Consider the following 13,682-nt stretch of genomic DNA (forward strand, 5'->3'; position numbering starts at 1 on the left):
AATCTGTGTGTTGAAAATGTGATGGTGCATCAGAAATTTATTCGCCATAGGTTCCTCTTGATGTAGACTTGTCCATCCAACGACCAGAGAGGCAAACATCAAACACAGGAATTTCTCCATCTCATCACTATTGAGCTCTTCCCAGTAACCGATACCATGGATTCCGCTTATTTACAACACCATCTGGGGGTACCACGACAGTTTCCAATGTACTGAGGTCTAAACCTGCTGAATAAGGTGTCGCTCTTTCTGGTGTGCCCAAACAGCTGTACCTTGCCTTGTCAACTGTTGGACTGACTTGTCTGATGGCTGCCGCTTTATCTGCTTCTGAATTAAACAAACGTTCAAGTGAGTTAGTAGGGACATGAGCATCGACATGAAATACAGTGGTCTTGGTAGATTGAATAATCCCTTCAATGTCTTGCCACACTTCCCTGACCATCTCAAACACATTTTGCTGTTCCTCTCCCCATTGGAACTCATATTGTTTCCTCGTTACGTTGTACAAATGAGCCAACATTTGTCCCAAATGAGGGATATGTTGTCTCCAAAAATCAAACAATCCAATATAAGACTGAGTCTCCTGTTTGGATTTAGGGACCAGAAAATTAATAATTTTCTGTCTGGCATTGGGCAAGATCTCTCTGTGCCCCTTGTTCCACTGGATCCCTAGACATGTTACCACCTGAGACGGTCCTTGAACCTTGGCATCATTGATTTCCCATCCTTTTCTCCACATATGAGCAACCAGTTTTGTCAATTGATCTTTCACACTTTGCTCATCTTGTCCTTGTATCATTATATCATTGATATAATGTGAGATCTGCATTTCCTTATGACAAGACATAACCCCAAAGGAGAATTTTCCTTTGGTTAGATTAAGAGTCATCCATTTTAGGATATCAATTCCCAAAATATATTCTGGTATAGGTACTACCAGCACCGTATACTTCTTGATAGGTAAATTACCTATCTTCAAAGCTACCTGTGTCTGAACCCCGGTGATCAATTGACCACCTAGTCCAGCAATTTTTACTCGAGGTCCTTTTATTTTTTCTGGGTTTCCATGAATTAAAGTAGCCTCCGCCCCCGTGTCAATCAAAGCTGGGACTCTTTGAACATTTCCCCCTTTACAATGTATGCTAAGATTGACGTAGGGACGCTCGTCCCTTTTTATCAATAGGGGGGCTTGGCTGGCTACCTATGGTAAATCACTTCCTTCTGAACTTTCATTTACACAGACTTCAGTCTGTGTATTAGCCCTTCCTTCCGTGACCTTTGTGGCCACGGCTGCAGCCAGTTCTTCCCATGGATAAACTGACTGAAAATCTTCCCAAGACACTTTCTTTGGGGTTTTTTCCCCTTTTCCCTCTAATTTCTTTACCTTGGGGGTTTTTGAACCCCCTTCCATATTTGTAGTGGTCACTCTCTTTGCAGATAGAACTTTCTGTTTGTACAACTTCCATAATTCTCCTGTCTCCTTTCCATCAATCCTTTCCATATTGATCCCGGCTTTAAGTAAAGCCTGGAACATGTCTTTGCGAGACACTCGTGGGGCCTCCCCTACTGATTTCTCTTTCCAATCAGGATTGTTTAGCTTACTGTTACCAACATGGCCTCCAGGGGACGGTTTATCCCACTGTCCCATATCCTGTAACTCCCTCATCCTCCCTAGAACTACACCGATTGATTCTCCAGTCAGCGCTACAGTTAAGGTTAAAATAACTGTTTTGTATGCTGGAGGAGCATGTTTAAGCAGCCTATTACTTATGCTGGCTTTCAATGGGTACTGGAGATAATCATCATCCATTCCCAAAAGAGGAAGAGCATTCCTCATTGCTTCTTCCTTCAGCCTTTCCATACCATCTTTTAAGGTATACCAAGGTTTATCATTGATAGGAAAGTCTGCTTCTGATGGATATTTGTCCAGAAAAGCATGGGCTAAGATCATGATTAAGTTTTGAGTACCATGCTCATTATGATCAACAAAATAATTTTTTATTGATCTCTGAATTTCTGGGTCACGAGACATGGTGACAAATTTTGCCACGTCTCCGGCGTCAAAGTGCACTCCACCTCCTCCGAGATCGTGCACCCTGACCAACCAGGGAATTTCTCCTTCTCCTGGTTTTTGTCTAAACTGTGTTAAAATGCTATCAACTTCTCCCTGAGAGTAATCTTCAATGGTTACTCGATTTTTTACATGAGGAATCGTTCTCTCATTTATGATGGCATTACCATCTTCTTCATATTGCAGATTCCCCTGACCATCCCGGACATGTTCCCGGATGATCTCATTCTCTGTCCTCTCTAGGCGCCTCCTTACTGGGTTAGCCTGAATCTTCCCTTTATGGTAATCCTCCTCATCAGATGATGAAGATGAATCCCACACATCCCCATCCCAAGTATCGGGATCCCAGTTTACAGAAGCTGAGGCGATACTTTTATGTACTTTGGTTTTATTTACTTTTCCTCTTCTTTTCTTGTACTTATTTTGAGCAATTTTTACGGCAGCTTTTTCTGCCACATTCTGATAATGTTCCAATTTATCCTTCAACAGTCTGGTATTACATTCCAGAACTGTTTTCTGGCCACCTAATTCTATCATCTTTTGTTCCATTTGGGAACATTTCTTCTGCATCTTTAGATTACGCTCATGCATTTCGCGATATGCACTTGCCAAAATCCAGATGCGCCGTCCTAAAGACACTACATCACCTGCTTTCACAGGGACACCACTGAGTACATTAACAACATCAGTAATCTCACTACCCTTGAGCTTATTCTGCCATTGTTCTGCCAATCCACAATTGACCAATTCATGTGCTATAAGATGGTAGGGAGCCTCAGTCCAGCCGGGGATCTCCACAACAACCTCCTTAACATTATCCTTACGTTTTCTGAACATTTTGACACTATGCAAAGATTGAAAAAAAAAAATATATCTGGAAATTTGCCAAATATATGTTTTTAACTTCTAAATTACAAAAATACGTTAATTACTTCTTATAGAAGTAATCCTGCCGACTACGCCAATTTAATTACTTCTTATAGAAGTAATCCTGCCGACTACGCCAATTTATGTCTTGCTAAATTCTACTAAAAAGGGGGCTGAAAGCCCGTACTTACGAAGCGCTCACTGATATCCTAATCAGGCACGAATACTAATATTCTTTATAGCAAGATACTATTTATTTTAATAGCACATGAATATAATCAATGGTACATAGGCATAAGAACTATAGTCATAGAAACTTATACAATAACAGAAATATGCATCAACATTACCGTTATGTTGTAGCAATCCTTTCACATCGGAGGGAACTCGAGTTAATGATAAGGAATCAACATCATGGCATCTTGCATCACAGGAACAGTGCGTACATACACTTCAATGTCCTGGAAGGTATCCCCTAACATTAAGCGAGTTCGGTGTATTTTTTATAGGAAAATATTGTAGGTTGGGTTTACATGGTCACCAGCATATGACAGCTGAGTCATGTTCATGTAACTTGACCACAAGCTGCTGTGGGCACCAGTAGCTTCCTGCACATTTCCTGCACATTTAGCCAGTGGTCAACTGGCTGACCACAGTTTAACCATAGTGTTAGTGAAATATTGCAATGAGCCGTAAATTTCATATGCAAGCTTCCTTAAACCTGTCTTTAAGCTAACCACAAGTTTCCGGTAAGTGGAACTGTAAATGTTACTTCCTTTATCTTGAAAACTGCTTCAAGACATGTATTCTTTGGTCATCATATTGGCCCTCCAAAGGACATCTCTTTGATACTGAATTATTGATAGGTCAAATAATATCTGGGATCACTCCTATCTTTTATGATTCCTATCTAATCACACATTCTTTCAGTCATATCACATTGGTATCACACCTGCGTTCACTGGTTCCGTCAGAGCTTCCATCCAAATCCCCCCTGCAAAACAATTTTTTCGGGAGTATATGTTTACTGGAGGCGGACACCCAGATGCAGTCTACTACGTCTGGGTGTCCGCCTGCAGAAAGTGTATATGTGCCGCCCCAGCAGCGGATCGAACCACTCGGATCCGGGATAGTGTCCGTTCGTGGCTCGAGGGTCTCCGGACCCGGGGGCTTTGGGGCCACACTCTAAAGTAAAGGGGAATATTTACAGGGGAGTTATAGTTCGTGACGCCACCCATTGTGTGCGATAACTGCGAGTAACGCCGCTGCCGTTGGGAATACGTGGGGTGATGAAATGGGGCAGCAAGGTGTCATTCCCCTCCACAGGTAGGGGAATGCCCCGGGACTCTGGATGATGACACGGGGTGCCGTGACAGAGAGATCACTCATGTACTCACTCAGCCTATAAGCAGACGCTGATGTGACGCCCTGGCAAAACTAGGTAGTCACAAAAGTAGTCCACCCTCTTTGTTACCACCAAAAACCCACACCCAGGTACAACACACAGCCATTAAAGCCTAGCCACCCCCTCATGATAATACGGACACACCAGTGGGCGGGATCAGGTGGATGAGAATGCCCATCTAGGGGTCCTGAAGTGTCAGGGGCGGGAACAACAGAGACCAGTTGGAGGAGGTGAAGGAGAGGAGAGACAAGTGCAGACAGAATCAAGTTGACAGTTGAAGTGGAGAAACGAGTTTTGACAGCAGTGGAGTCAGGGATAGGGGCCCCTGGACTACCTGGCTAGGTGGCAGACAGTAAACAGGGCCACAGGCGATGGAGATCCGGTCGCGGGAGACCTTAAGTGGACCGGGGCAGGCTTGTAGCCCGCCGGTGCCGACAGCGGGAATCCAGTCTGGAGGCCGTGCACCGAGAGGGTGCCTGGACCCTAGGACGAGGAAGGTTACATGCCCCTTGTTAATCAACCAGCAGAAGAAGAGGTTTGAGGCCTTGTTCTCCAGAAGCCCAGAGAGCGAAACAGAAGCCCAACGTGGGGGATCCATCAGAACCCACAGAAATCCCAAGGGTCAGATTTCGCAGGCCACAGCTCCCAACATACACAGTACCGGGAGTGGACTTCCCCGTTCTATGCGGAGTTGTCCCAGAGAAGACACAAACAAAGACAAACAAAGAGTGCAGGAGGAAGGGACCTCTGTTTACTACACCCCGGTGTGGGACCCGAATACACCCACAAAAGGCGACCGGTCACTGGCAACTTGGTTTACCACTGGACTTGTGTGTGATTACTGAACTGTGAGTACACCATTGATCCCCGGTCCAATCCGGTGTGCCCCCTCCAGCAGCCATTACTCCCGTGTACCGCAACCGGGCCCCGGGACTACACCTCCCCTACCCGTGGAGGGGACCCCATCTTGCTGCCCCGCTCCATCAGCCCCGGGTGCCCCATCACCAGGCAGCGGCGGTGTCGCCATCTCTCACCGCAACCCACAGGAGGCGTCACAGACACATCAAACCCCCTGTAAATATCCCCTTCCGACGGTTGTGAGGACGGACGGCCGTGTGAGCCCGGGTCCGGTCACCACTCGAGCCGCAGCAGCGAACCCGGATCCGAGCGGCCCCAGAAGTGGCAGCAGTCCCCGCCCACAACACTGACAACCGGGTAAACCAAGTCTCTGGGTACTGTGGGTACTGCTGACTCTCAAGGGGAGCTCATCCAGGTCCCGTCCCCTGCAGTGCTGCCTGGTGATCCGTGACCTGCCTCCTGGCATAAAGTTTAAATTCACCGTAGTGGCTCAGTAGTCTGGAACTTGCTGGGCCTTGCTTCCCACTGTGGCCAACTGTGGGAGCCTGCTCTTAGGGCTCACGCTTGGGATTTCAGTGGGCTGCTTGTATGGAAGGCCCTATCCCTCTCGGTGCCCCGATTCTGGAGCTAGTGGGAACAGACCATAAAGGCTCCGCTCTCCGTAGGTTAATTGCCGGGTTGCCTGAAGCTTCTCCCCAATCTAGGGTCTGCGTACCCCGCCGTACCTTCGGTCCTGGACCGGTGATCGGTCAGCAGCCGGGTCCTTTCTCTTTAACAGGGTCAGGCACCTTGCCTCAATCCCCTGCGACCGGGGGTCCGACTCCTTTAGGTCCAGACCACCGTCTGCAACCTAGGTAGCTTCACCTGGGAGCCACTACTCCCAACCTCCCCCACTTCACTCTCCCTTCACTCTCTCAACTGACACTCCTCACCTTCTCTCCCTGATCCCTGGGTGGGTGACCCTATTCCGCGCAAGCCGCCCACTGGTGTGTCTGGTGGGTGTGGTACAGAGTGTATCTAGGATTTGATTTGCTGTTGTAGGAAGCACTGTAAGATGGGGACCCAGAACCATGAGGGATTTGAATACTGCACTAGAGAGAAAGAGTGTGCAGTACCCTGTGATGACCTGATAGTCCAGGGGCGTCACATATACGCCTGAAAATGGTGCAAGACAGAGCAAATGGTGCACCGTCTGCCCCATTATAGTCAATGGCCCCATCAGCGCATGCATCTGAAACATGTTTTGCGGGGGTGGGGGAGGGGGTTCGGACGGAAGCTCTGGTGGAACCAATGAAAGCAGGTAATAACGCAGTTTGAAAGCGGCCTTAGGCCATGTGCGCACTAGAAAGTGACTTTTTTTCAAGGAAAATCCGCACCCTCTTAAAGACTCCCGCACCTGCGGTAAAAAAACGCACCAAAACCGCGACGAAATCCGCTTGCAGTTTTGCCACGGTTTGGTGTGGATTTGCCTCGGTTTTTTCGCAGGTTGGTCCCTGCGGATTTTTACCATTATCTATGGCAAAAACCATAGGTACCTGTGGAAAAGAAGTGACATGCACATTAATTCCGCAGCGGAAATTCCGCAGATAAATCCGCAGGTATAAAAAATCCTCAGTGTGCGCACAACATTTTTTTTATACCCGTAGGTTTTGCTGGGGAATGACTGCAGAAATGTTAGACACATTTTCTGCAACAAATCCGCAGTAAAATTTGCGGTAAATCTGCAGCGTGCGCACATAGCCTTACAGAGGTATTCGGCAATCTTGAACTTTCTAAGATATTATGAAGTTACAAAACCAGTAACAGCAAAAAGTTTTGTTACAAATAGTCAACAGGGTTGTAAAAAACATGCGTTAAGAAACAAAAATGCACATTATCTATCAAAAAAAACCCCAATCAAACGTAAAGCGACTGGGATCCTATTATCCTCTAGTGCTGAAATATTCTAGAACTGCAACCTCCCTGGAAGGCCCAGCAGTAAATGACGTAGAGAGTTTAGTGTTCAAGATTTTAACGCATGATGCAAGTACAAGCCTTTAGGATGAAAGAATAATGACATGGCCCTTACTCACCTGACTTAAACCCTATTGAGAACCTTTAGGCCCTTCTTAAATAGTTAATTTATGATATAGGAAAACCCCTCTCTGAACAGAGTATGGGAGGCTGTGGTTGGGGCTGCCCAAAAAGTTGATAATCAAATAGTTGTTCAATAATAAAATGAATCATCAAAAATAGAAATTGAATTATAATTCTGCACACAGTGTAACAATGTCATTTGTTCTTGTTCTTTTGCCCCTCCAACACAAGCTCTCTTCTGTTGCTCATGGTATTTGATTATGTGACTGCAACAGTGGTATCATGTTCACAACACGTAACCACTGTGGCCAATCACAGAGCTCAGTGGTCTTGAACTATCTGTTATTCAAGATTCCTTTTTCAGAAGTACCACATGATTAGATAGCCAGGACAAAAAAGAAACACTAAGCTCTTCTATAATCAGGGATGAAACCCATTACAGCAATTTGAATACTTAAAGGGAATCTATCAGTAAGATTTTGCTATGTAAGCTGAGGACAGCATGCTGTAAGGGTACCTTCACACTTAGCGATGCAGCAGCGATCCGACCAGCGATCTGACCTGGTCAGGATCGCTGCTGCATCGCTACATGGTCGCTGGTGAGCTGTCAAACAGCTAATTAATTAACAGTTAACAAACAGTTAATTAACCCGATGTGTACAGCAGCTACATGTGCAGAGAGCCGGAGCCGGCAGCACAGGCAGCGTGAGAGCTGCAGAGGCTGGTAACTAAGGTAAATATCGGGTAACCACCTTGGTTACCCGATGTTTATCTTGGATACAGCTTACCTCAGCTGTCAGACGCCGGCTCCTGCTCCCTGCTCGCTTCATTTGTCGCTCTCTTGCTGTCACACACAGCGATCTGTGTGTCACAGCAGGAGAGCGGCTTTGAAGAAAACGAACCAGGGCTGTGTGTAACGAGCAGCGATCTCGCAGCAGGGGCCAGATCGCTGCTCATTGTCACACACAGCGAGATCGCTAATGAGGTCACTGCTGCGTCACAAAAAGCGTGACTCAGCAGCGATCTCGGCAGTGAGCTCGCTATGTGTGAAGCACCCCTAAGAGTTAAAAAAAACAAACAAACAAAAAGCATCTGTGCTCCTCTTATCTGTGTGTGCTGTTGTTTACATAATCTAATGGCTTTATTACTCTGTGATTAAAGGCCCATCACACACAACTAGATCGCTAATGAGATCGTTGTTGCGTCACCGTTTCCACAGCAGCGATCTCTTTATGTGTGACACCTACCAGCGATCAGGCCCCTGCTGTGAGATCTCTAGTCGTTGCTGATTGGTTGGGACCATTTTCTTCAAAGGCGATGTCCTGCTGGGCAGGACACATGGCTGTGTTCGACGCCTACCAACAACCTCCTAACACAGTCCCCTCGCCCGCCGAGATCGTTATACAGGTCACTGATCGTTACTGAGTCGTTGGTAAGGCCTGACTGTGTGACATCTCACCAGCGACCTTCCAGCGACTTACCTGCGATCCTTATCAGGTCACATCGTTTTCGGGATCACTGGTTAGTCGTTAAATGTGACGGGGGCTTAACATTACAGGAATAGACACTAGTGCATACCAGTCCTACTCTCCCTCTGCTGTGATTGACACCTCACAGTCAATGTACAATCTCTATAGAGAGCCTGGTGTGGGTGGGAAAGCTCCCTGGGCTCAGCTACATGCTTAAACATCAATTCTTTCATTTTGACAGAACGGCTTCAGCAACTAATCTATGTGATACACCATTGGATTCAGAATCTCCTTGCCTATATTATGTTGCTGTCAGATAAGGTGGCAAAAATCTGCTGACAGATTCCCTTTAATAAGGAGTTTTTATATGTAAACCACTGGAGATGGTGACATAAATTACCCCAGCTTTCTGACTCTAATGATGCAATAACAAAATCCCATCTGACTTATGATACAGACTCTACTAAAATAACTTTCCACCCATATCTATGCAACTGTAAATAAATCCAGAGGTCACAGTTTAGAACTGCATCACAAACCAGTAAAACTTCACCCTGAAATATCATTGCAAATAAACTTTTAAGCTTTCAATTACATTAAAACATGGACTCATGAAACGTTCCCCTGGGAATAGAATGAAGGTCTTTAACCATTCTTATTTATATCACTTGTCACCTTTGATATTGAAGTCCGGCTAAGAATGGATTGTGTCCAAAGAATAGACTGTGGCATTTTTAAAGAAAAACAAAAACTTGAAATGATAAATAGTAATAACAGAGAATATAAAATCTTTTAATTACTTTAAAGTTATTTCCCCAGTTACTTATAAAGCATTAAGCCACTTTCTAATTATAAAAATCTTTGTTTAATTGGAATAAAATCAGATATGTTTATTTACAAACTTATATGAGATGTCATAAGAGGTTTAGCTTGATAAAGCATGGAAATTCATGCTGTGACAATCATGTGTGAGCACACTACTACTACCTCTGCTTTGTAGCGAAAGCTGCGGCTACCAAAGGATGACATTAGTGTATTTCAGTTTAACTGCCGGATAGCTGGGACTTGTTATCCCTTCATTCTTTTCATCTGTATTTTGGAGCAGAGGCTGATTTATAGTGGAATTACCTTCATGTTGGGAGCCATGTGCTGAGCTTGTCCCTATTTAAACACCCAGAAGTGCATCTATGGCTGCCAGTTATAGGTGATACTCTGTGGTTCACTCCTGTTGCATTACTCTGTTGCATACATTTCTGTGTGAGTGGACCAAATTTTTCTTCAGTTGTCATCCTAGTTCCTTCCTGGTTGCTTCAGTTATTTTCTCATCCCTTTTCTTTTATGCCCCTTTCACACATCCGTTTTTAGCCATCAGTCACAATCCGTTGAATTGTGAAAAAAACGGATCCAGTGCTGGATCCGTTCTTTTTGTCATTGACTTGTATTAGCGTTGGATTGCGACTGATGGCCTCTTGTTACATCTGTCAAAAAATATGTGTCCATCGGACGGAGGCGATGTCCACAGTAACATTTTTTCTGTGCGTTGAAAAAAAGGACAGCGACAGATCCGTCGACGTCCGTCGTTTGGTGTAATGGAAGCCTATGGGCGCAGGAGCTGTCGTTATCCTTGCAACCAAGCTCTTTCTCTTGCTCGCTCTCTCGCTCTCTCTCTCTCTCGGTTTTCAATACCAAATAGCCTTTCCCTGGAAACAAAAAGTGGTACGGATCCATTTTTTTACAGGTATCAGTCGTATCAGTCACAAAATGGATTGTGACTGATGGAAAAAAAACTGATGTGGGAAAGAGGCCTTACTGTAGCAAGCAGACTGCCTGGACTTATTTTTTATTGATTGACTCTCAACAATGTATTAGTTAACAAGGAATGAAACTACCGCTATCACACCTGAGAGTGCCATGATGATCCTGATTCCAGCAAAGTATCACTTACTAAAGTCAGTGATAAAAGTTATGTTTCATCTGCTGCAGTTCTCTGAATCCTAAATTCGGTATAACTCCCCCACACAACTAATTGGCAGCTTTCTGTGTATACTGTGCATAGGCAGAAAGCTGCCAATCACTTGTGTGGGGTTATACACAGCTGTGGCAGGGTTATACACAGCTCATGAGATAGAGGACTACCTGGCAGCAGATATACTGGTCAAATAGTGATAATCTCCTGCTGATAAAACATTCATTTTATGAAAATTGCAGCAAGCAGTCCAGCAAGTGACACATTGCTGGAATTAGGATTTTTTTCTCTATATTATACTGCTCTATTGTCACGCACAGAGTAGAAGATGTCTGTAAGTAATGCGTGATACACGCGTTCAGACTGACGGGTGTCTGAACCACTACAAAAACACCACAAACATAAAAGGGGGGAACACAATACAACGGAGGTCACTGCCGCTAAGGAGAGGGGTGAGGGGGCACCTCTTGAACTCACCTCAACCTGACTCCTGAACTCCCTAGCGTCCCTATACAGGTTCTTTTAACCTGTTGGTGAGCAGGATGTCTGGGTCCTTCAGCTGGCCCTAAACTCATCCTGCCTAGTAAGTAGGCCGACGAGTTCACTAAACTCACCACTACACTAAAAAACACGGAGGGAAAGGAAAGACAGATGGAGGGATAAACAGAAGTATACAAACACCAAACTCACAACAGCAGACAGATTGTAAAGTAGCAGATGGATGGGAAAAGGACAATTCCTCAGCAGTTCCTTCCACCATGCTGGCCAAAGTAGAGATGATTCTAACAGCAGCAAGGACTGCTGGGAAAACTCCACTATTTAAACCTAAATGAAGATGGGCTCAAAGCAGCTACAGCTGACCTGCACTGCTCAGAGCTGCTGGCACAAAAAAAAATCTGAAATTAACTCATGAGACGCCAAAGGAAAGGAAACTTTGTTTAAATGAGGAGTCTAGATGGAGATGGGAGGCTCCAGTCCTAAGGCTTTCACTAGTCACAAAACAGCAGGGAGATGATCGTGACATCTATACTGCAAAAACCTGATGACAGACTCCCTTTAATATAGAATCCATGTTTTTACAGTGATGTATGCCTTTGATGTTGACTTTACATGTATATTCTTTATGTAAACGTATACAATTACAATTAATTTTCTGCCTATAAACAGAATATAAAAGACACGTTTGTGTCACATTGAATTACCATGGCTCTGCGCTGCGACGGCCTCACCTTATACACAGGTTGTAGTTTTAATGAAAAATATCTAGTTCATGCTGAGCTGGCAGGCAGTGCTCCGTCATTGTATGCCCTTGGTAAAAGCAGGCATTGCTTGTGTTATAAGTTATCCTCAGCATGACATGGAAGTTATTAAAACAGTCAGGACTATGCAGCGATCTTTAACAAACAAGGATTCAGGTTTCCGTGAACTCACCACAGCTTTTGTAATATGCTTCAAAGTCCTTTGTCTTGCAGATTGTATGTGTAGGCCATTCTTTCATTTCTCCTGGCCACAGGAACCAAGAAATAGTGAGAAAGATAGCGACTTTCTTCATTCTGCACGCTGTCTTTCTTCTCAAGTAGAGGGTCAATTTTAGCCTGCTGTTGTGACACCTTTTTAGAAAACTTATTTCTATACGTTCAGTCCTAGTCTTAAGAACTAGTTTTGTTTGCAGAGTGGATATTTCGTAAATTTTAGTTCCCCATAAAAGGTCTTGTTTCACTTCTTAAATTAGTGTTTTCAAATGTACGGTATATGCTTTACTTGTAAGGAAGTATGCAATGTATCTTAATATGACGGATGCAACAAAGACACTAAAACAAATGAGACGATTTATTTTTGGTTTCTTTTAGCAGATGTTTACTATTCTTCTATATTTGTCATGTCCTGTTCCACAAGAGGGTATAAGGGCAACATTACACCAGTTATGTAAAAAAACTGTTGAAAGCTTGTCTTTAATCTTTTACTTTTGGAAGCAATATCATATCATTAAGGAAAAATGCAAATGACAAAATTAAAAAAGGTATTGACGTGACCAAAACAAATTTATATTAAAGTGGTTATATCATCAGACTATGCTGATCTATGTAAGGTTGTAGAACAGATTCAGTACTTATCTCTGTGGCGCCCCTGCAGCTTCAGGCGCCACAGGGTACTGCACCTCATTTAAGGTGCAGTATTCATCTTGGATGCGGAGGAGGTCATCCCCGGTAACAACCACAACGGTCACGACCTCTGATCACTTCAAGTTCCCAAACAGCACATTTTTTACGTCTCAAAGTTTTTACAAGAATTTTCACAGTATAACAGTACAAACACATAAGACAAAGACTGATGGCACTTCCTAACTGTCCATTGTGAATATGTGTATACTGAGCATGAAACATAGTAACAATAAAGAGACAGTTGCACTCTGTAGTGATATGACATGTGTAACAATGAATATAGGACTATAGACATGCACTATAACTACAGAAAACATGTACAAAATGAGATACTTAGCACACAAAAATAGCCAGTTTTATGTGAGCTGAACAGTCAACAACAAGGCAACCTGTCAGGCCCAGGACACACGGAGAGAAAAATGGTGCGAGTGGAATGCGATAAAAAAATCGCATTCCACTCGGACCAATATTACTCTATGGGGCCGCTCCCATGAGCGATTATTTTCAAAGCCCTAATCAGAGCGAGAAAACAGTCGCAGCATGCTGCGAGTGGAATGCGATCCTCTTCCACTCGCACCCATTCAAGTCTATGGGGCGAGAGAAACATCGCATTGGTCTCGCGCTACACAGGTGTAACGTGAGAGCAGTGCGATTCTCACATCAGCTGGCAACGGAGGAGATAGGGAAATAAATCCCTCCCTCTCCTCCGCAGCACAGGCCATCTCCTCCGCAGTGCCGCCCCCCCTACTCAACTCGCACGATCAGGCCACAGTCGCATGACACTCGCATGACACTCGGCTCCTGCTGT

At 44.5% G+C, this 13,682-nt stretch overlaps 1 protein-coding gene across 1 annotated transcript in view; it reads right to left on the reverse strand.

Annotated features, from left to right (window-relative positions):
* LY86 (lymphocyte antigen 86) overlaps nt 1-12,310 on the reverse strand; it is an 83,523-nt gene extending 71,213 nt beyond the window's left edge. The window contains exon 1 of the mRNA XM_075316464.1: nt 12,144-12,310. Within this exon, the coding sequence (XP_075172579.1) occupies nt 12,144-12,264 (121 nt within the window). The 5' untranslated portion in view covers nt 12,265-12,310. The remainder of the gene's footprint in view (nt 1-12,143) is intronic.
* Between the last annotated feature and the right edge of the window lie 1,372 nt (nt 12,311-13,682).

Source organism: Anomaloglossus baeobatrachus, chromosome 6 (assembly GCF_048569485.1).
Source record: "Anomaloglossus baeobatrachus isolate aAnoBae1 chromosome 6, aAnoBae1.hap1, whole genome shotgun sequence".
In the NCBI taxonomy this organism is placed as follows: Eukaryota; Metazoa; Chordata; class Amphibia; order Anura; family Aromobatidae; genus Anomaloglossus; species Anomaloglossus baeobatrachus.